Source organism: Piliocolobus tephrosceles, chromosome 3 (genome assembly GCF_002776525.5).
Source record: "Piliocolobus tephrosceles isolate RC106 chromosome 3, ASM277652v3, whole genome shotgun sequence".
Classification (NCBI taxonomy): Eukaryota; Metazoa; Chordata; class Mammalia; order Primates; family Cercopithecidae; genus Piliocolobus; species Piliocolobus tephrosceles.
In genome coordinates, this window is record NC_045436.1 from 126,279,638 (window position 1) to 126,305,044 (window position 25,407).

Sequence of the window (25,407 nt, forward strand, 5' to 3'; positions counted from 1 at the left end):
AATAACAACAGCAACAAAGATTTCCACAGAGGATAGTAGAAGTGTTATTTAAAATTGCCTAGAAAATTTAAATACTGCCAGTCACATTCAACTTGAAAGAATCATGGAAGTCTCTTTGTAATTGTGAATTTTCTTTCAAATATAATTTCAAGTAAGTGGATCACTGACTAGGACTTTTAAAAAACTTTTATTTGAATTATTTTCTCTTGTGGTCTCTTTACATATCATATATTTTAAGCCTTTTGTGTCCCTAACACATTTTTATACTCAGGAAAGATAAAACCATGTCCGAATGCTTATATTGTAAGTGGTTTTAAAGAGATCTATTTTTTTTTTTTTTTTCTGAAATACGATTAATTTTTGGGTCATTTTCAAGCTGGAGGATGTACAGAGGAACCATACTCAAAAGCCTTGTTTTTAACATGTAGCTGCAGAAGAAAAAGCAATTTTATGATCTGCCTGAGCCAGCTCTTACTGGCAATGGCAGAGCTAAGGCAGAACCCAAGCTGCTACTGCCCAGTATACTGTTTTTATCTTTCACTGCTTAGTTCAACGTAATTCTCCCCAGAGTTGATTTAAATGCTTTCATCAGTACTAATGGTTTGTGCTCAGAGTGTACTTTATGGTATAACAAAGTAAGATTTATTTTCTTGATCTTGTAATATTAAGACTACTGAATCAAGTCTTCTTTTATGTTACTTACCTTAAGAAAATACCTCATTTCTCAAAATACATAGATATTTAACATAAAAACAAATGAACAACAAGTACTGACAAATCACAATACATTTTATAACATTATGGAGAAACAAACACGTATTGATGAAGCAGGCATTTGTTTATCAGAAGGAATCCATTTCTTACTAAGGAAAACCTAAGGAAAATGGAAAATAAAAGTACCAAGAGGGGTGGAATGCGAAAAGAGTCTGCATGTCTGCTTCCAAAACAAAGAAAGGGAGGAGAAAGAAAAATAGAATGTGCCCATAAAAACTACATAAAATGGGACTCTCACTTGAAAAACTTAAGATAAACTCCAGCACACCTTGTGCGTTGTACATGCTGACAGAAGGGTTGTTACAGACCGCCGGTTCCCCAAGCAATGTATTATAGGGATTGTTAGTACCATGCGGACGAAGCAGAGCATTGCTTATAAGATGATTAGCCATGGCTCCTGGAGCAGCCCCATAGAAAGACAGAGAAAAAAAAAAAAAAAAAAGGTCAATCAGGCAAATGTGTTTGAAAAAAAGAAAGGAAACATTTAGAATGACAACAATTGATATAGTCCTGATTACAGGCAGGCAGCTAGCTAGACTAAAAAAATATGCCACTTAGAGCACACATTTCCAACAATGCACATATCTGAGTCAATGGGAAAGAAAGAAAATGATTTACAATGTTGATTAAGTTACATTTAAGGTTTTCTTTTTCGCAAGGTGTATATTAGAATATATTTCCATGCTTGCTAAAAATTAAAATGAAAATGAAAAAAAGCAAAATCTAATCATTCATACAAACAAAACACAAAACACAAAACAAAAGTCAAAAAAAGTTTAAAACACAAAAAGAAAAGCAAAAATTAAAACATTTCCCTCATTCGCAGAAACCACGGGGTTGTTTCCAATGAAAATGAAAAAGGATAAAAGGCAACATCTATGATAAAATACTCATTTGGTGAGCAGTTGTTGACACAACAGAATTTGACATTTCTGAAATCCTATGAAGAGGAATCATTTAAGATGAAATAAAACAAAATATAATCATTCATTAGTACACCATGGTAAGCATACTAATTTTGTGATCTTACAAATCTGATAAAAAATCATAGAGATGCTATTTTTAAATATTTTAAGTAAATTATTAACTTTACAATGTCAAGCAATATACATATATATAACTCCATTTTCCATTTTCCAACTGGTTGTTTGGAATTTGACATAGCAATGAAATAATATTAAATTCTTTCACCCTTTTGTGAATACTTTTTGTTCTTAGCTTCTAACACCATCAGTATGAGTTGCAACTTTCCATCCTCCAAAGCCATTTAACCAAGAAGCAAAGATCAGAGGAGAAGTTTTATTAATACACTTAGGACATTTATGAAAATAATAGACAGAATTGTGTATTTGTGTTAGATGAGAAAGAAAGAAAAAGTCACAAAGGAAAGGAAAATACAAATTGCATGGGAATAGTCATGTTGAACTGACAAGTATATGTTAATTTAAATATATGTATTAGAGGATGAAAACACAAGCTATAGGCCGGGAGACAGATTTGTAAAACAAATTTACAAATATTTTTAATCCAAAAAAGAACTAATGTCGAGCATGCAGAAAGAAGTCTCAAAAGTCAACATTAAAAAAAAACCAACAGCAACAACAAACACTCCAATTAGAAAATGGTTCAAAAGCGTAAACAGATATTCCGTGGAAGAGGATACACAAGTGGCAAATAATCTTATGAAACAAATTGTTATTGGCCTTAAAGAAATACAGGTTAAAACCACAATGAGACATTACTACATATGTAAAGTAAAAATGATGAAAATTACTAAACGATGGCAAGAATGCAGAGAAATGATTATTTGGACATCATTGGTGGGAATGTAAAATAACACAGCCATTCTGGAAAACAGTTTGGCAGTTTCTTATAAAACTACTTGTGCAATTATTATGACACCCAGCAACTGCATTCTTGAACATTTATCCCAGAGAAATGGAAATTTACATTCACACAAAAACCTGTACATGAATGCTCATTGCAACTTTATTTGTAGTAGCTCCAAACTGGAAACAACCCAAATTTCCTTCAACTGGTGAGTGGTCAAACAATCTGTAGCATTCCCATACCATGAAATACTAGTCAACAACCAAAATGAACAAACTAAAAAACTTGGATAAATCTTTAGAGAATTATACTGAGTAAGAAAAGTCAATCCCCAAAATTTACATATTGTTTAATTCCATTTATACATGTAACGTTCTTGAAATGATGAAATTATAGAAATGGAGAACAGATAAGTGGTTGCCAGGGGTTAAAGATAGAGGATGGAAGTAAGTGAGTATTGTTATGAAAGGGCAGCATGAAGCATCCTTGTGGTCATAAAATTATCTACTCTGTATCTTCACTATGATGGTGTAAATATGAACTTACTTTGTGGGTAAAATTGCATAGAACTAAACACATACATACAATTAACTACAGGTTAAACTAAAGAAATCTGAACAAGAGTGGTAGATTGTATCAATATTAATATTCTGGGGTGATATTGCAGTATAGTTTCACAAGATATGAGGGAAACTGGGTAAGTGATACAATATCTCTCAGTATTATTTCCTACAACAGCATGTGAATCTACAATTATCTCAAAATAAAAAAGTAATCTAGGCTGGGCACAGTGCTCACACCTGTAATCCCAGCACTTTAGCAATCCATATTAAATTAATGAAACAACAACAAAAAAGTCCACTCCTAAAAAATGTTAAAAATGAGAAGGGAAGTGTGGGTAGTAGTATTTTTGATCTATTCTAAATTATAACTCTTTGTCAGAGTAAATTATCAGTCAAGTAACAAATGTCTTAACCTCAACATTGAAAAAATGAACATCTCTTGATTTAAAGGACACTATCCCTTGTCAGATCTCTAGAGTTGGAAGGCATCAGTTCATTCAGGAAATAACTCATGTGTTTGCATCCTGTATTTCTTGCAAATAATTAGCATAGAACTGTCACCGAATTTTTCACTTTCTAAGTGTTCAATATTTGCTTTCTGAAGATGTAAAATATATACATCTAAATGTTCTTACATAGTGCAACGGCAGATTTGCAATCTATTGTGTAATGGGCCTATAAGGGCATTATTTTCCATTAATGAATTAAATAATGGTATTTTATGAGAAAAAAGGAGTTCATCATAGTGCCTTTCAGACAAAAAATTGAAAAATCGTACATCTTGAACATTTATATTGTTGATGTTCTGCAAATTTAAGATGAATAACAGGATTTAGTCTGCATAGCATATTAGAAAACCAAATTATCTGTAAATTGTACTTCCCATCTTATATTTATTATTCTGGATCTTTTTCAAGTAAAAAAGTAAAATTAGTTTTCTAATACAATAATTTCTAAAATGACCCTAAATAAGCATTTAAATAGAAAATGAAAGGTATAAGTTAAAATGAACTAGTGTAAAATCTTAAAAAACATGTAATTGCCGAAATTCTTTATACTCCCTCAAAGATGAGGGCAAGATTTTTATGGCTAAGGCTTGTAGTTGCATCTCTCCACATTTCCCTTCATTGCTATACATTATCTAATTTGAACTAATTGGAAAACAAATAATAAGGTAGGGAGATTGCACGCCACTCTTCTTCCTTGCTTCATATAGCTCCAAAAGTAAAATATTTCTTTGTCTTAAATACATACATATTTTTTTCTACGTTGATCTAAAAGAAGACAATTTGAAAAAAAGAAAAATGCACTTTTGAACAAGGAACAATTGATTTTGGGAAGAATCAAACGCAAGCAAGAAGCGGATGACTCAACTTTCTGGTTTCTGTGTTTATCATTCAATTTATTGAAAAGCCAAGAATACAAGAACAAAAAAGGATTAATCATACAAAGAAAGAGGAGTTTTATATTGGAATTCTAATGAAACTATCAAAGATTTTAAAAATATTCTATGTGGTTATATCTATCCTGGCATAAGCTTCCTTGTCAGTTTCTGTAAGTGTTTTCTAATTTTGAATGTATTTTAAAACTACTTTGATCAGTGAAACTATTAATCTGAGAAGACAGTTAGTTTTAAAGTTCATTTTATTTTTCCATCATTTCTGCAAAGCTGGAAAATCCAGCAACAATGGCAGAAATACTATATAGCTAAGTGTTATGACACAATAGTGGCTACATGGAACAATATTTAGTCTCAGCCATGTGGCTTTGGTAGGTTGCTTCTTCACATCTCAATGTAATCCAGAATCAGCTATTGATCTGTAGCCATAATGAATGTCACGCAGTCATAACTGGAGATCTATCTGCTGGTTACACTGAAACCATATAAAGACTTATAAAAAATAACATAAAAGTATTAAGGAAAATGCATGTTCCTCTTTACCCTTGTTATTAAGGACCTTTTCCTGACAAAAGAAAATAATCGCTACTTAAAAATCGCTTGCTTCTTTATTGTCTAGCACTCACTTTCATGCCTCATGCACCATTTGAAATCAATGTAATTATTGTTTCTGAAATTAACTCTGCAAATGGAGAGTTATAATTCAGATGAGGTCTTCAGCAACAGAAACAAAAAAGAAAGAAATGGAATTTGATGATTAGTGTTTTTCAAAGTGTATAAAGACACAGACAAGCTCTGCGGGTTTGTTAGTATGAAAGAGTAAGGGATATGTCTGAGGAATCAAACACTTTTTCCTCATTTGATTCACCTAATGTAAGAATTAAATACTTTTCCATGACTATTTAGGACTCGGAGTGACCTCGAGAGGACATGCTTCCTATCGCTCTACCAAACAAGTACAATTTTTCTGGAAGGTGCTATCGTATAGTTCCTACAGTCCACACTCACTAAGTAAGCATTTCAATGATACTTCTGAATAGTAGCACTGACTGTGTTGAAAACAAAACCTAGCTTGCTGCCAATGCCTAGATCTTTTAACTAAAAACTTGCACAGAAGCTGTCTTCCTCCCCCTTTTATGTGCAAAGTTACTTTTGTCTTTTCTCTGTAGCTGCACTGCATTTCTCTTGCCTTTGCTGAAGTCTATTCTGTTTGCTTTTGGCTGTCTCCTCAATTGACTTAGGTCATTTTTAATTCTAATACTGTCTTCCAGGATTCTGTCTACCCTGTCTCTTCCTCTTCCTTCCAACCAGCTTCTGATTTGTAAACTTCCCTTCTAATAGCTGTGAAACTGTTGAAGACTTCCAAGAAGTTCAGTGTTTACAGACCATCTGTCACTGTTTCTCAGCTGAAAAGCTGGGCTTACTCGTTAGTCAGTTTGAAGATATACATACGATGGTGAATTTTGGGGGCTCAGGGAGGACAAGATAGTTACAATATTACATATGAGAAAAGAATGTTCATGTGCTAATTTTTCCTGGAATGGAGAGGCACCATGGAAAAGCAATATACAGGGGTTTTCACTGCTCTACATCAAGTATCTAAATAGTCCCTGGAACTCAAAAAAATATTTAATTAATGAAAAAACTTACGTGAAATTGACATCTTGAAAATATAAAACTAAATCAAATTTATCCATTATGAGTAGTCTTATAATTTTAGTAAATTGTTTAATAGTGTCAACTGTCCAGTTCCTAATGTAATTTATTTCCTTCTAAGCCTATACCAGGTACTCTACTATCTAAACTTTAAAAGCAGAAATAAACAATCATATGTTATTTGGAAATACAAAAGGCTACCTGAATACTAACTGTGGATAACAACAGAAAACAAAACAAAACAAAACAAAAAACAACTCACTACCTGCCATGACTCAAAGTAAAAAGCTCAAATTTGGGTTAAAAATAAAGTGGCTATGTGAAAATGACAGTTCCTTAATCATTTAACTCACAAACTCCTGGCTACGGTCTACTCATACTTGCTTAACTGCTATCAGAAACAAGAATTAGCCCTCTAATAAAGCCATGGAAGATTATTTAAGGTTGAATTATAATATATGTGTATCAAGCACGGCATAGTGTCTCACGCCTGTAACCCAACACTTCGGGAGGCTGAGGTGGGTGGATTACTTGAGGTCAGGAGCTCAATATCAGCCAGCATGGTGAAATCCCGTCTCTACTAAAAATACAAAAAAAAAAAATGGCCAGGCATGGCGGAGCATGCCTATAGTACCAGCTACTCAGGAGGCTGAGGCAGGAGGATCTCCTAAGCCTGGAAAGCAGAGGTTGCAGTTAGCTGAGATCACACCACTGCATTCCAGCCTGGGCGACAAAGCAAGACCCTGTCTCAATAACTAAATAAACAATAAAGGAAAACAATATATGTGAATCATTACCATAGTTTTCAATAGAAGGCTCAGCACAAAATTTTTATTTCTGATGAAAGTGAGATACAAAGCCAAAATGATTTTCGTATTCTATATTGAAAAACTTGGGGAAGTTCCTTTAACACATATTTAGAAGAAAGTCAGATCCTAAAGCCACTGAAATAGATTCAGTTAAAATCATAGTCATTTTAAGAAGGGTTCTCTTCTTTTTTTACTTCATTTGTACCTGAAGATCTAGACTGATACAAAAATTGTGAATGAGTGAATTTTGAATGAAATAATGAATCACACTCTTCTCAAATGTATAGTTTTAACACAAAACTGTGATTTTTTTTCTTATGAAAATTGAATAGGTGTTTTGACATTGGGAGGCCCTGAATGACAGCACTGTCTGGGCTGGTTCAGTGTAACCGAGGACTGGAAATCTAAGGCTGAATGATGTGCTTTGAAACTGTAAAGTAAAAAACACATCTGAAAAAGGATGACAGTTGGATCTCACTTGAATCTATCATTCAGAAACATAATTCAAACAACGCTTCTTCTTGACAGCAGGCTAACAAAAGTATACTGAAAAGATCTTAAAATAACTTGAACTGCCACTCTACTCTGACCTCAGACTTTATTTCTTTTTTTAAATGCACTTACATTCTGGTTTGATCATATTGAATGGCCAAAGTTTTAAAATTCAAAAGTTTGGTGATCTAATGAACCAACTGAATACAACCATTCATCAATAGTCATATAGCAAGATGCCTCAATTTTCAAATTCTTGTATTTATAAATATTTAAGATGACAAATGTTCTGTTTGCTTTATCCTAATAAAACAGTTATACTCTGATGGTTCTTTCTTCTCTAATATCTTCCAGTCCGGTCCCTCATGTTTCTCTCTCCTTTATCTTGACACAAGATTTCTTATGAAGTGATTTCTAATATATACATTAATGTATATAAATTAGAGTTTTGCATAAAACATAGTCACTACTGAGTGATGTCTCTCTATTTTTGTTTTCAGACCTTAATTTTGCCCCACAGTGAAGACTTAATTTGTAACAGGCAAAAAAAGTTTTTCTAATGGTTGTATTTTCTAGGGCATTAGAACACTAACTTCAGTATAAAGCAAGGGATTTTTTCACAGGCAGATGAGATCTATGAAGTTGGGAAATCCTTAACACTGCATGTAAAATGGTTTAGGTATATGTTTGTATGCTAAATTGTGCATATTCACATGTCTGCACTTCCTTCTGATGAAAGAGTCCAGTGGCTTTTATTTCTTTTACAAAGAATTAAAAAACTGGTATAAAGGAATAAGAGGTAAGTTTCTTTCCTTAGTGAGTAAAATACAATATAAACAAGAAAACTGAAAAAAGTAAATTAGAAGTACTCCAAATATACGTTATATTTATATCACCTAATTGCCTGTAAGACTGCATTATGGAGAAAGGTTATAACTCAAAATTTATAACTGAATACGATTTTTAACATCATCTAATCTGCCACCATTATTTAATACATAAAGAATCACAGGCTGAGGTGTTTATGATTTATTCAAGGTCACACATGACCTCTGGTAGTTGTATTTAAATATGTTTAAATCTGTGATTTTCAAAATAATTTTTAGGATCCTCTTCCTCAAAAAATGTTTCAACATAATTTTATTAGGAGCCTTGTAGGAGTTCATTAATCTTTCCATACACTTTCTGATAATATTGAATTACTTTGTTTTCATATTCTTGTATTAAATTATATAAAATAAATGAATAAAAAAGAAAGTAAATAGACAAAAGAAGAAGCTTCAGAATTACAGAGAACGGATTCAGTAGGCATTGCCTATTTTAAGTATTTTGTTTCCTATTTTTAGCTTTTTGGTGTAGCAAAACAATATCAACACATATAAACAATCTACAGAAGGTGCAAACAATGATTAGTTCAACTTGCTTGGGCTACTTTATAAAACAGGGATAGCTATATAAATCAATACCAAGTCACTTATTAAAAAAAACAATGAATAGAATCTACAAGACACCTTTCAAAGTTACATAAGTTTTAAAATCATAGAATCCATAATTTTAGATTTTAATGTTTTAATTTGAACAATGAAATTACAGAGTCAAAAAAGAAATATTTCATTAAACGCTAAGAACTCTTTCATCATTCTTTTTCTGAAGTCATAAATTGAAGAGCTGACATCTTGATTTATCACACTGTGCACTTTTAATAGCCAACAAGTTTGCTATTAAATTTTAATCAACCTGCCTATTAAATTTCATTCAAATCGTTTGGAGATACTTCAGCTTCTTTTAATAGCTAATTCATTCACTGGGAATCCATTAATATGGATTTCAATGACACATTTTCTCTAAAGTACAGATTAAGTTATTGTTAGTTCAATATAAAATGACATAGTCTGAATTCAGAGGTGTTGCCTCTTTTAACATACAAATCTGAAGATTCAGAGTTGGAAACCCTAGAAGTTACCTCTTCAATTCCTCTTATTTTGTGCTAACTGGCTACATATGTGTCTTCTTGTTCAGACACGAGTTTTTCCACAATAAATACTTAAAAGTCAAATCACTAGGTCATATCTTGTGCACATTTTCAGCTTATTGAAGTAACATACTGCCAAAGTGCTGTCAAATGTGCTTGTACAATTCACTTTCCCATGAACAGTGCACTTATTCTCTCAAATTCTTGCTAGGATTTAGCAATGTCAGACTGACATTTTTGCCAATCAGATAGAGTATAAAATGATATTTCATATCACTGTTATACTCTGCATTTCTTATCACTACAAAGGTGGGTAAGTTTTCATGTGTTTATTTGCTATAAGGGTTTCTTTTTTGTGAGTTGTCTGTTCTTATCTTTTGCTCACATTTCTATTGAGTGGTTGAATTTCATTTATTAATTTGTAGACATTCTTTACACAACATGGGCACTAGCATTTTGTTTTTTATATATGTTGTTTACACTTTCTCCCAATGGCTTATGTGTTATGAGTACTGTTTCAATATTGAGACAATGACCTTATCTGTCTTTTTCTCATAGGTTGTGATCATTATTATTTTTTTTTTTAAAAAACTCCTTCTTTAATCTAAAATTTGAACTATGATTTTTAAAATTTTAAGGTTTTATATTTAGTATTTTTCCATATTATGCAACACAACACTATCATATTGCAAATGAGAAAACTACTGTCATTAGATATTCAATGATATTATTCATATAATTAGCTATAAACCAAAGCTCTTTAGAGATTTTAGGTTTTACAACTGCTTAAGCCAACAATGGTAGGATTGAAACTCAGAAATGTTGGTGAATCTGCTTCAAAACAGAGAAAGTGGTTGGTCTGCAGAAGTGAGGGACTCTTATTTATTAATTTATTTATAAATAATTAATAAATTAATAAAAAAGTAATTTATTAATCTCTAAAGCTCATCTTTTGCAGTCAAAGCCATGTATTTCTGTCTTCTTTTAACTTGCACATTTTGAATTCTTTTGCATAGTACTCAAAGAATACTGAGTCTAGAAATCCTGGGGCAATTTTCCTTAACCACAGGCAAAATAGCAGTAAACTGCAGTTCTTTTTAGTAAATTAAAGGCACTTAGCAAAAAATATTTATCTTTGTCATTCACACAGTAGCAACTCAATTCATTTCCTCTAAATCAGATTATTCGATAGTCTGCTAATGGTATGTAGTCAATCCTATAGCTATATTTATCTGTTACTCACACATTGCTTGTGAATTTGTTCTGAAATAAAATACAGAACAAATGAAAGTATTATTAATAAAGATAAAATAATTTACCAAAGTGAAAAAAATATGACATGCAGTATAACTCACTGCCCAATATTGGTGTATTTTTAATATTGTACAAATTGTATAATCTTACATTCAGAAGGTCTGTCGTGACTAAAATTTGGTCTTTTAAATTGGAACCTATATTTGAAAACAGTGTGTCTGAACAAAATAGACATGAATTCAAATAAGGTATCCATGAATAAAGAGATTTTTGATAATGTTACAGAAGGCTTATTTTATACTATGATCATAGTCAGCTCTGTTCTATTTAGACTGGGGCTGATTCAGGAAACATATTGTTTCTATTTTTCTAAATCATGATTGACTATCTTCCTTCAGTCTATATATCCTCTCAACTCTTTCTTAATTCTCCAGTGATTTTCCAGGGTTGTAAATTACCTTCTATGAATGTGGTAGCTGACTTGTCTTACATTCTGAAGTGGCCACATTCCTTATTATGACAAACTATGAAGAAAGATTATTATAAAAATTCATAGGAGAAGCTATCACATAAACAAACTTTTCAATGGCATGTAGTATATAAAGCTGAGCTATATAAAGTACAAGCCTTTGTATGCAATTCAACAGGAGCTAATTTAATCAAATACTACCCAATTATTGGTTGTTACAATTTAAGTACTTTTTTTTTTCCAATGAGGCCTTTTTCCCCTTGCTAAACATGTATCCTCCTTTCACATTTTAATTTTTTAGATAATTGAGTTAACTCCCATTTACCTCACAATAGCAGACAGAAATTAATACAGCCTATTTCTTAGAAAAATAATTTGAACCAATGATGACTCTGCTAGAATTAACTTTGAATATTATATATGGTATTTATATCATCACAACCTTATGTTTACAGTATTAGCAGGAACATTTTTCTAGATGGGAGACACAGTTCAGGTTTTATTTGTTTTAAAATTTTGAATTATAAAGCATATCATACTTTTTGTTAAAACCAGAATTAGCAATACAATAATAAAAAGTTTAATTTATAATATTATCACTGCAATTTCAACTGAAATATATATTCTACTTATTCCAGGCATTATTGTATTGTCTTGACAGAAAAGGGCACAGCTTCAAAAAATATCAAATTCAGGAGTAAAAGATCTGGGAAAAGTTATATCTTTTCTATTACTATATGATTATAGGGAAAAGCTATTTACCTGTTTTCTAACATAATCTTTGCCCTCACCAAAATGTTCATCCTTGTACTGATAAAAATTTTATATTAAAATAAAAAAGATTCTACAAATAAAATACTTTGAAAGCTTCCAAGAAAGAAGAATGACAATGAAATTCTTCTTACAATCTAAGCCCTTCAATTGGGCAATAATGTATAATAATTCAACATATTCTAGATCAAATAGTTTTGTAAAAGTAATATGTGGTTTGCCAATCTATGTCCTCATATAGTCAGTTTTTTTGAGCTTTTCTTCCTTACATGGATAGGAAGAATCCACTCTAAAAAACTGTGCTTAGAATAAAATAAAATGGAAGCAAATGAATAATACATGAAGGAATTTTAGAAATAAAGATGTGAATAACTTCACTGTTAAGAATATCTATTTCCCATATTAGGTGATAAAAATAAAGGTCACTTTGAAATTCTTCCTTCAAACAACTATGAATATATTCTAATCTTCAACTTCATGAAAAATTGTCATTATATGGAAAGAATGAATGTTTTTGTTACCCTGTATAGGGCTTTGGGGTTGGAAAGACCTTGTTTGGAATCTAGATGTTGCCTTTAATAGTCATGTGATCTTGGACAAGTTACTCTGACTACCAAGAAACTTAGCGTCTTCATGGATATAAAGAAAATGGATAATAGACAATGAACAGAATACAATATGCAAATGATTACACACATACTAAAGAAGAAACACCAAATTGTCAACAAATATAAAGAGGACTCTATCAGAGAAAGATACTCTATCTTTGTACTCTATCAGAGAAAGGAACACCAGCAACTCCTAAGTTGGAATCTTCACACTTAGCTCTAAGAAAAAGAAATTTTTAAAAATTATGTCCTCAATAACTTACATGAAACAAATAGTAATATTTTAGAACTAAGTGGAAATATTCTATAGCACTTATAGGTAGCTCACTGCAGCTTGTTTGATTCATAATAGAGGTGAGGAATACTGCTCATAATATGTGAGGTAATAAGGTAATAAATCAATAAACAAAAGGAAATTAAATAGAATTTCACAAACTTCTCTTTTTAAAAGGATCTATGAGAGCTTTAGGTTAATAATAATAATGAATACAAACTGTTTATTATTGTTTAGTTGGCTGTGAGAGACTGGATTACTTGGAAGAGTCATATCACAGACAAAGTTGAATGTAATGCATAAGAAGGACTTGCTGAGTAAGCAATATGAAGATTTTTCTTTTTCAGATCCTGCCAACAATTTACAGCCAAGGACCTTTGCCCTGGATTGATTGGACATTAATATTTCATATATTTCATTTTGCCACTTGAATGAAGAGTTAACTCTGAAAATTATTTGGCTTCCTTGGGTTAAAAACCTGGATATTAACAGCCTTGTTTAATTATCTCTTTGACTCAGCATCTCACTTTAAAAATCTGAGCCTATTTTTGCCTTTGTGTTATTAAACTGATTTTCCTAACACAAGCTTCTTTATATTATTGTTCCTTTTCTGATTGTGTCTATTGATAACATGTACATATATATCCTTTGTGTATATATATATATCTTTTTTGTGTATATATATCCTTTGCGTATATATATATATACACACAGAACGCTGTTGCCTCATTTACACAGAATATAAAGAACAAAATTATAGACATACTAGACATAATAGTATTTCTCAAAAGAAAAATTTACCTATGTCATTGAATACTTATATTTGCATTCATATCAGTATAATGCTTGTTCAAAATAAGAATAGTTTGTTATATAGGTTACTCTGATTTGTTAGCTATGCAAGTTCCATGGGCACATTATTAACTGTTTTTGCAAATTTCATAAGTAGATGTCAGATTATATTAGGAGCTGGTTAGTATTTACAACCAATGATTTTATAATCCTTCAGAACAGCAAGACTTTTGGGCAATACAGCCTATTTTATGCATATAAGCCAAATTATATTTATGGACATTAATAAACAACAGTGAATGAGTATGAGTGTTTTGCCCTAGTAGCTTTAATTTATATAAATTACTAATCGCAGTAAAACACCCCTTAAATTTTTTTCATTTGCAATTTTTCTTTAAAAACATAAAAGCAAAATATGTTTAGAAGCTTGAATATTAATGGGAGGGCAGGTGATTTATTTTGAGGTTTCTTCTGCCTCAGTGACCTACCTCCTGGAAAAGACAATAGAGGCTCTGAGAAAACTTTTGTTAAAAACAGGTCTGAGCCACATCCGTGCTCCACTACATAATTGGTTATTTAGCAGAGCTGTCTGAATTGGAATAGTGTTCTCTAAGCTTCTGAAGGGACAGGACAGGCCTTAGAAGAAAAGTGAAGGCAGTGTTTGCTTATGTCATTATCTAAGGTAGGGAGAAGAAATATATTACCTTTATATCTTTGATGCTAAAACATGGTTATAAATCAAAAGTGGGAAATACAAATAAGCAGATGCAATGTGTATTTAATTTCTAATTTAGAAGCGACAATTCAGTTTTATTATTTCATTTTTTGTTAGGCTCCAGGGTAGCACAATCATTTATTTTACTTGACATTCAGTTAACCACTTCATTCTTCCCACTTATTTCTGCAAAATAAAAATGAAAACAAAACTTCGGTAGTGAATGATGGATTTTAGTATCTGATTACTTGAGAGCACTAGCAAGGACAAGTTTTCATTTTTTAGAAAGTATAAGTGAACTTCTGAATAAAATAATAATAACTATGTTCCAGGCCCTGTTGTAAGCAATTTACATATTAATATATTCATTTACTCCTCTCAAGGACCTTCTGAAGTGAGTATTATTTATTTACCTATTGCATAGACCCTGAGAAGTTAAGCAATTTGCCAGAAGTCTCTGGATTAAAACTCAGGTGTCCATTCTTAGAACTATTATGCAAAACTAAAATGAGTAGGTCAACTACTTGCAAATATCTATTTGATAGCAGCATCTTTCCCCTCTGTATCAACCATACTCCTAACAGGTGGGGTCACCTTTCAGCAGGTAGCAAAGCCACTAGCTACAAGCCAAAATTTACCCTTAAAAAAATCTATTAAAATAAATCCATTGTCATAGGCAATCACAGTTTTGTCAATTACATATATTTACTGCGAATGCTTTTGCAGATTAATAAAGATCTGAACTCTGAAAAGAGAATCCATCAGCATTTATAAATAAGTGTTACACATCTACAGATTAGTCTTCCTACATATAACAACTAAATTTGGCTTAAATAAATACACCATTACTAGTCAGATCTCTATGCATAAAAATCTAAATCAAATTAACTTCTGTGGGAGGTTGACAAGATGGAGGATAGTTTAGGGAAAAATAAAAACCCATGATGCTAGCCAAGCAATTGTTCCAGAAGAAAAAAAAAAAATGCCAATTTTTCTAATTCTACCGCTCAAATTGCATATTTTTGCAATAACTTCAGGGCTGGGATGGGAATGGGACACTCTTTTGTGATTCAAAGATCCATATTGGTAAGAGCTACCTAGCAAAACTTGATTTTCTTTTTCTTTTCTTTTTTTTTTTTGAGACGGAGTCTGGCTCTGTCTCCCAGACTGGAGTGCCGTGGCCGGATCTCAGCTCACTGCAAGCTCCGCCTCCCGGGTTTAGGCCATTCTCCTGCCTCAGCCTCCCGAGTAGCTGGGACTACAGGCGCCCGCCACGTCGCCCGGCTAGTTTTTTGTATTTTTAGTAGAGACGGGGTTTCACTGTGTTAGCCAGGATGGTCTCGATCTCCTGACCTCGTGATCCGCCCGTCTCGGCCTCCCAAAGTGCTGGGATTACAGGCTTGAGCCACCGCGCCCGGCAAAACTTGATTTTCAAAGGGAAGTCTCTGACCTCAATCTAACTAATTAAATAAAAAGAAAATGAAAAATATAATATTTATGATGAGATAAAGCCAATAAAATATTTATAATGACATAAAGCCTAACAAATATAATATTTATAAGATAAAGCCTAATTTCAGAAAATATCCTAATTTTTATATAGAGTTACAAAAAAATAGAAATATTTAGCAATTCATGCCACTGTCAGAGGAAATTTTTCAGTAAACGTTTCATTTTTGGATCAAACTAAAATTTTAGATAAAACTAAAGTTTTAAAGACATTGTTAATCTAAACAGTTCTAGCTTGGGCACTGTGGCTCTTGTCTGTAATCCCAGCACTTTGGGAGACTGAGGCAGAAGGATTGCTTGAGGCCAGGACTTCAAGACCAGCCTGGGCATCATAGCAAAACCCTATCTCTAAAAAAAGTGGAAAAAAAAAAAAAATGGTGTGGGAGCCTGAAGTTCTAGCTACTCAAGAGGCTGAAGCAGGAGGATCACTTGAGCCCAGGAGTTCGAGGCTTCACTGAGCTATGATTATGCCATTGCACTCCAAACTGGGTGACAGAGGGACACCCTGACTCAAAAAAATAAAAATAGCCGGGCGCAGTGGCTCACGCCTGTAATCCCAGCACTTTGGGAGGCCGAGGTGGGTTGATCATGAGGTCAGGAGTTCAAGACCAGTCTGGCCAACATGGTGAAACCCTGTCTCTACTAAAATTACAAAAATTAGCCGGGTGTGGTGGTGCATGTCTGTAATCCTAGCTACTGAGGAGGCTGAGGCAGGCGAATTGCTTGAACTGGGGAGATGGAGGTTGCAGTGAGCTGAGATCATGCCATTGCACTCCAGCCTAGGTGACAGAGTAAGACTCTGTCTCAAAAATAAATGAAAAAAATGAATAAAATAAAATAAAATAAAATAAAATAAAATAAAATAAATAAAAGTAAATAAATACATAGCTCAAGATAAGATTTGGCCTGCAGAGATTATTGGTAGGAGTTATGGGTGGAAAAGACTAGCTACAAGTCATTTTTACCACTACCAGAAAGTTGGAGCTACTAGAGATTTGAATTAGATTTCCAGCAGCCCTGGGAGGAGACTGGGGATTGAGTGCTGACTAAACCTTCAAGGTATGAGAAAAACAGTAAATATTTAAATGAACCAATGAATAAACCATCCTGAAGTCCTATAAGTTTGTGAAAAGTTGGGTTTGGCGTAGAGTTAATCTTTGTTGAAACTCTCTATAATCAACCATCACCTTACAGCTCTTCTAAAGCTCCTTCTATTTGTGTATTCAGCTGGATCGCTAAAGTTAACTTGATAATAGTGCTAGGGTATTGGCCTCAAGGAATTCTGAATTTGTCTAAGTGTGTAACATTGTGCAAAACAAGTTGGCTGAAGAAAAATATTTGAAAATGTATAGAAAACATTTTGTGAAATACCTTCATATTTATAGATATTCAAAGTACAATTTTAATGAAAGATTTTAAAAAGATAAAGTTATGAAACAACAAACTTCCAAAGAGAATAAAAAGGAATTAATATACTCATTGAAAATTATTATATCAACAAATCTTCCAATGTTTCACATGCTTCCAAGGAGTAAAATCCCAATAGTAATCAAATTTATCACACTGGGAAATCTAGAAAGGTAATCTCATACTTACGATACAACAAGCTAATTCAAGAACAGAATATTTGAGATGGTTTAAAAAAATAAATACCATTGAGAAGTAGTTCTACACTGCATGATGTATTCTTTATTCCTAATGGATCCTAAAGACAATAATGATTGATTCTTGTTTGTAAGAATAGATGATAAAACATACAAAAATATAAAATAATACTCTTTTGATGAATTGGCCAGTGGAATGAACAGGAAAGAAAACCTAAATTAAAAATAGGACTAATTTTTGGACAACAGGTTGTCGTTTTCAAGGGTCAGAACTATCTTAAAGACAAAAATAAGAGATTTAATATATCTAACTTAAAAAGAAAGGAAAATGGGGTCTGAATTTAAAATAAAAACACTATCTATAAAAAAACTAAATGAATGGGAAGTTAGAATATATGAAGATGTAAAGATGTAGTATCTAAGATTTTTATCTTAGTAATAGAGAATATAATCTATTGAATAAACAGAAGTGAATAATTATGTTGCTGAGGTGACTATTTATCTGAAAAGATGAGTCTTGGATGTCACCTACCTAAATATGATACACACGCCTGAATGCAGGGAAGATAGGACCCTGGGAAATAAGACAAGATTAAAGAAGGAGGTTAAAGACTATCTTCAGAGATACAATATGAAGAAACAAAATTTCAAGTTGTCCACTCATCTAAGATTAAAAAAACAAGATGAGAATAAAACTAGGAGCTTCTGACTTGAGGGGCACTAAGAAATTAATATAGGAAATGAAGAAGATCACTATGATTTCTAGCACCAATAAAAGTCACTAAGTGAAAGGAAGAATATATATCCTGATGAAATGATCACTATCTGGGCAGCTTTTAAATGATAAATTCAATTGAATTCTCTATAAAACGTCATCATTAAAGTAACTTATTCAATGGCACAAGAAATTGTATACCCTTCCTTTAATAACTGTATGAAATATCTTTTAAAACTAGAGATTTTGATAAACAGACTTAAACATACGACCAGCCAATATAAAATAATACTATTTCCTTTAAATATATTTCAAATTGATCCAGTTATCCACACATCACTACATTCCAGGTTGATTAAATTCTTAAGAAGCAATTAAAAAGGAAGAAACTAAATGTAGTGTTATATAGTGATTAACTTTAAGCCCATAAATAGTATCCATTCATAGCAGTTTTTACTTAACTTACATACCTTATTATCTTTACATGAATTTAGATAACAGTATTAGACAAAATAATAATTTTACATATTTTATTTATCCTAATAATATAAAAACAATTCATCATTAAAATCATATTACCTCATTCTTTGTTTAATCAATAGTTATTCTATGGCTGCCAGGATATTTAAATGCAAGATAGTTCTATCAATAAATCCTATAGGTAAGGACAATTCTCTTTCTTGGAACATGCAGTAAATTTTCTTATATATGGAATTGTTTAAAGAATACAGAAAATTAGTCATCTGTAAGCAAATTAATCCTAGGTTATGGAGGTGTTTGTAAGTAATTTGTTCTTTACGATTTAAAAGTAATGTCAAAAAGTTAGAATACTCATATTAAAAGAAATTTTCACAAACTGAACATTAAAACTCAATTGAAAAAGATGAATACTTGAGAGATATTGTCTACATGAATATATTCTAGCCAATAAAAACAAACTAATAATGAAACAAAATACTAGGAGGTAGTTGTTTTAATATATTTTCTTCATATTTGGAGGAATATTCTCACTCACTATTCTTACTAATCAAGAAAAAGTGATGTAGATAATTTTAAATCATCACTAGTTTATAGTTGCTATATTGTTACCCCAAACAACACATGAAACTCAATTAAGATTATATTAAAACATGGATCCCTGCATCAAATTCAATCTTGACACTGACTGTCCTAACTTCTTTATATAAATAAGATGTAACCTACTTGAGGACAAATAATTGAGAGTACTAGCATCTGAACGTTTCTGAATCATATGTTATAATTATTACATTATTTCTTCCTAAGTAGCATAAAATATAACAAAATAACAGAAATGAGTTAAAAACAAAATAATAATTCTAGTTTGGGGATAAAAATAATAATATTGATCATAAAAATAACTTAAATTCATACAAATGCCTCCTTCCCGGATAAAACTATATTCTAAATATTTCCCATTGCTGACTGTAGTAGCCTCTTGGTCTCCACAAAATTGCATCTGGTCATTTTTACCGCAGCAAAATGAATTCTAATCATATCCCCACACATACACACACAGAAAGAGAGAGAGAGAGAGAGAAAGAGAGAGAGAGAGAATATAAGATCAAGGAAAAAAACTCGACCACAACAAAACAATAGATTAAGGGAACTTCATTTCTTCATTTCAAAAATCTAAATGCCGCCCAGGGAGCACTGAACCACAAGCACATACACAAAAATCGTAATATACCCCAAAGTATCCTTTCTCCTAAATCTTTAAATATCCAATATTATCCAGATAAGTCTTTTAGATATTAAGATGTGATTTTTTCCAAGTACACAGGTTGCCTTAAGTATGTATTAGACAGTATACTTTTACTTCCGCAAAGACTATGAAATTGCTTTATACCTAAGACAATGTGGAACTCTATGATGCTTAGCCGACTATATAGCCACATAATTGCCCATTTTCACTGCTTCCAATGAGGCCTGACAGTGCTCGTTTATAGCAGCAGCAGATGACTAGGAAAAAAAGTTTCTTATTTTCTAATTTCCTTTTGGAAAAGACTTCTGGAAAATTCAGGATTTTTTTTAAAGTGTCTTATGAATAAGGAACACATTGCTACACTCAACCAAGTTTTATGTTCTTACAATATTTCTATCACATGGAACAGGTTCAGAAGTTGCAAATAAAGCAATGCATTTAAGAACTTCTTAATCAGAAAAGTAATAAATATGAAAAATTATTTCTAATTACCTCTGTTGAGTGACGCTGAACTGTTTATGTCTCCAGTAATAAAGGAAGACTCTGACTGCTTTCGAACCGTGTCATTCCACATTCTACGGATTCGGCTCTGGGTGGGGGAAAAGGTAGAAAGAAAATGAACTCATGAGACAGTGAATTTTCACACAAATCATTCTTTCCTTTTCTGTCACAGTTACATGAGATGTTTGTTTCTAGTACTTGACAAATAAACAAATACATGTTTGCAGTACAGTAGCAAAAGAACATCAGAAATAACGTTCATGATAATACATGGTTCTCATTAACTGTATTCCTAAATGCATATATACCAAAGGTAATTATAACTGAAAAAAGAAATAAATGTGAAGTACTATACCAACTTAAATATGTTGAAGATATACAGACATATATATCTTCAGACAGATAGAATTAGAAAATTTTAATTTCCAAGGTGAAACAATTTTTACTGTAAATTTTATCAGAATGGGAAGGTTTAAATATGCATTAAATTGCCAGTTCTAACAAAATATTTAGTTTAAGAAATCAGAATCTTGCAAAAGAGTTTGAGAAGAAAAGAGAACATTATTAAAATGCTACCAAACTTAAATTTCTCATAACTTTTATAGGGAGATCAAAGTAATTTTAGGGATTACATAACTATCCTGACTTTTCTTTCTCGGAATAAAATAAAGTTACTTGAATCATTGCTTCAGTAGGAAGTTTTATAGATAACTAAAAATTCTTACATTATTATTGACATTCTTAAATTCAAATTTCTAAGTGTCAGATAATTCAAGAAAATAAATATTATAAACTTTTTCCATTGGCGGGATTTTTTTCTGTTTTATTCTGTTATGTCATTTTATTCAGTTATAGATCCAAAAAGTATTAACAATCTTGTGAGGAAGAAACAAAATATTTTCAGAAGATTTTCCAAGGTTGAAATAGTTGTAAGAAATATTACTACTACTTATGAAACCATGCCTACAATGGGTTATGCTCCAAATACATTTGAACTTCTTGAATAATGGGAGTAACCAATGTTAGAATATTAGACAATTGATTTTATGAATCTTGGAACATGATTATTCTTCAGATATATCGTTGTATATCACATTTTCCCTAGGTTGACAAATGCCTGCATGTACACACACACACAGACACAGACACACACAGAAAACTAATAAACAAAAGGACAATGATGGGAGCCAGTCTCTCACATTTGTTTCATTAGTTGGTTAATTAATTAATTAAAAATATCAATTACCCTCTACTGCCTGCCAAATACTAACCTATAAGATACAAAGGTGAAATGTAAGCACAAAATGTCTTGACCCTGATGGAGCTGCTAAACTAGTAACAGATTAGTTAAATTATCACAAAAATAAATGCAAAGGTACAATATGCCCACAAATCTCCATACAACCATTAAATATTATAGCTGAAATATGAAAAACCAAAATGACTGTCAATGGTAGAATGGATGAATAAACAATACAAAAATATAAAACAAAGAAAATTAAAAAGCTCATAGCCTCCTGCAGTAATGTAGATGTCTTGGGAACAAAGGAAAATATAAAAGAGTATGTACTAAATGATTTCAGGTTAATGAGCATCAAAATATGCAAACTAAAATGTGCTATTAAAAGCTAGGATAGTGGTTATATCTGGAGGTTAATGATTGAGACAGGTTCAAAGGGTTTCCAAGGTATTCTCAGTATACTAATACTTGGCCTGGGAAGTGGTAATAATTAATTGTGCCATACACTTACGTTTTGTATACTTTTGTGACTATTCTTTATACTACAGAATTTGTAAAGACTTTTACCAATTATACCATATATTTTTACCATATATTAAAGGATATGTCCTTCTCTAGGGAGTCGGAGAACAATGCAGACTGAAGAAGTAACATTTTATCTGGAGTTGACGAAGTTATTATTGTTAGGTGATATTTATATGAGCTGTCCCCATGATCTCATCTCCTATTTATTTCCCCTATCTGCTCTAGCTGCACCTGTCCCCTTGCTGTTCTCTAACATGCCAGGCATGCTTGTGCCTCAGAGCTTGGCAATGTTGGTTGTTTTCTCTGCCTGGGGTGCTCTTCCCCCAGATACAGGTATGCATAATTCCTTTATCCTTTTAACTCTAAAATATTTTTTTCTGAAGATATAACTTGACGACCCTACTTAGAATTGGAGGCTACACACAATTCAATCACATCTCAGTCCCTTTTCCCCTCCTACATTCCCCCAACAGTCACTAACATCTCCTACAATACCGTGTATTATATAATTATTTCTTACATTTATACTTAATAGCTAACCATTTAACGTCTGATATTTAATGTCTGATGTCTGCAATAGGCTTGAGGCTTTATGAAAACAGAATTTTTGTCTTTTTTGTTAATTGAGGTACATATACTTGTCACATACATACATACATAGTGTATGTATATTATATATGTGCATGTGTGTGTATATACATCTGTATCAATTTTTCTATGCTCTCTTTTCCATAATATATACCTTTCACGTATTCACCCATCAAAACCTCACAAGAACTCCATGAGGTAGGTAATACTATACATGAGAAAACCGAAGCACAGTGGTTAATGAACATTCTAATGGCACAGATCTAATAATCAGCATTGGAATGCAGTCATCTGGCTCCTGAGTGCAGGAGGTTAACAACTCACTGCACTACACCAAACATAGTTTAAGAGGAAAAGAGAAAAGAGGGGGAAAAAAAGGAGAAAAAGGAGAAGTATTCCAGGCAGAGAAAAAGGTATATAGTATACAGCACAGAGGCCACACTTAGATATTTATGGAATGAATCAGGAAGGGTTTTAGAATATGGGAGTGAAAAACACAAGTCAGAGAAGACTACATACAATAAAATACCATTTTTAAACAAAGATTTCAAAAAGGAATGCTGAACAACATTTTTTGAAGGGAAACAATTAGAGTAAGTTGCAGGAATGGAAAAATAAAATTTAGGAGCCTCTCTGCAGGAAGACATAGGGGTTGATTAGGGAGAGGTTAAATAAAAAGGAAAACATATTGAAAATGCTCTATTTCTTTGGTTGGATGTTGAGTTCACAGGTGTTCATCTTATTTAAATGTTTCAATGTTTCATATACATATGTCACTTTTTAATTTTTCAAATATTATATAATAAAAAGCAAATATATCTAAAAGTCAATAAAATACATGAAAGATAAATGACAAAACAATTACAAGAAAGTCAAAAGATATTATTTCAATCCATAGTTTAAAAAAATTTTACACCCATTTCTGTGAATATGTTTGTGTGACTGATGCATATTATAAAACTTTTATAAGTGATTAGGACCAGGAAGTAAGTTTGGAGGAGCAAGAGGTGAAGAGGATTTTTACTTGTTAGTCTTGGCCATCATCCCCTCCATTATCCACAATGTAGCAACATAATGTTTATTACATGCAGATTGTATCCTATCACTTTCATTTCTAAATTATCTCACTGGCTATCCAAAGTAATCAAAATAAAATTTAATTTTCATACTGTTACAAATACCTAGGGATCGGTCTCTTTCCTTTTTCTTTGACTTTCTGTCTGATTCTCCCTCTAACCTACTTTGGCCAACAGTTTTTGTAAGTTCTCCACACCATAAAGGCTTTGCATTAGACATTTTCTCACTTAGAATTCTGTTCCCTTGAATTTCCTTTTTTCCTTCATTTAGAATCTTGTAACTCAGACTTTGGCATAAGTACCACTTCCAAAGCCAGTCTTTCTCCAGCACTTAATTCCAGTAGCCACCTGGCTAATTGACATCATATTTTTGTTCTCTGCCAGCTTTCCCATTTGGTATTTTTGTTGGGTTGTTTGTAATTAATACACTTTCTATCTTCCAATACTAGAATAAAAGTTCCAGATCACAGGGGAAGTTATATGTCTTTTGACCATTTTATCCCCAGAGATTAGAAAATTGAAGGCATTATATAGGAGGCACTCAATATTTCTAAATAAAATAGTTATTTTAGAAGTGCTCTTATGTGAAAGATGCATCCATACTCCCCAAATTTTGTTTTAATATCAGTATTTTAGCATTTGCTTATGGATGGCCATGATTAGTGAGAAATGTATTTACTTGTCTTACCTAAACAAATAATATAGATTTAAGTAACTATAACCTTACATAGGCTTGGATGGTCATAGTTAATCAGAATTAGTATTACATTAAGTATAAGGAAAAATGTAAATTATTTTCCAAGAGTAGAATTGTGATATTACAAATTGCAAGAATGTGGGGAAAAATATGATACAACTTAAAATATATATACAATAATATTCTATAATAACAACAGTAATAAATGGTAGCAACCACTGTTTATTGAGCACCCATAATTTATTCTGTTTTGTGTATATTAGTTCAATCTTCTTAGCAACTTAAGACGTCAGTATTTATTATCACCATTTTACAGATAAAAAAACTGAGTGTCAATGAAATCAGTAACTTGTTTTGTGTCATAGTTGGTATGTAGCAAGGCCAGAATTCAAAACAAGGTATACCCACTCACAGAGTTTATTATTATTCCATTGAGTTGTACTGCCTTAACTCATAGGTTAGAAGTATTGCTAAACATTGCACAACTCTGTTGTAATGTAGTAAATGAGACCCCCCAAGTATTATTATAATATTAATAATATATATCAATAAAATGACTATAGATGGTAGCTGATGAGCTCAGTAATGTGAAAAGCATGTGGGATCTAATCAGGCTGGATGATACAGAGAATCTCAGCAATATCAATTGAAAAGTCATGGAAAAAGCTATTACAAAAAGCAGGGGAAGGGCAAGGGATTATGAATCTGAAAATAAAGGCATTAATTATTAAAGGGGCTCATGCTATAAGCATCATCCTGGTCTGTTCCCACTCTTATGTGAGAATTCAGATCTCTGACTGGCAAATTTAGTAGTCCTAAACTCAGAAATTTCCATCCATCTGAGTTGGGAC

The 25,407-nt window shown here is 32.0% G+C and overlaps 1 protein-coding gene across 7 annotated transcripts in view; it reads right to left on the reverse strand.

Annotated features, from left to right (window-relative positions):
- Positions 1-25,407, reverse strand: part of ADGRL3 (adhesion G protein-coupled receptor L3) — a 902,055-nt gene that overhangs the window by 13,628 nt on the left and 863,020 nt on the right. For all 7 annotated transcript variants that reach the window (XM_031935344.1, XM_031935342.1, XM_031935341.1 and 4 more), the window contains one exon: positions 20,422-20,518. In XM_031935344.1, the coding sequence (XP_031791204.1) occupies positions 20,422-20,518 (97 nt within the window). The remainder of the gene's footprint in view (positions 1-20,421; positions 20,519-25,407) is intronic.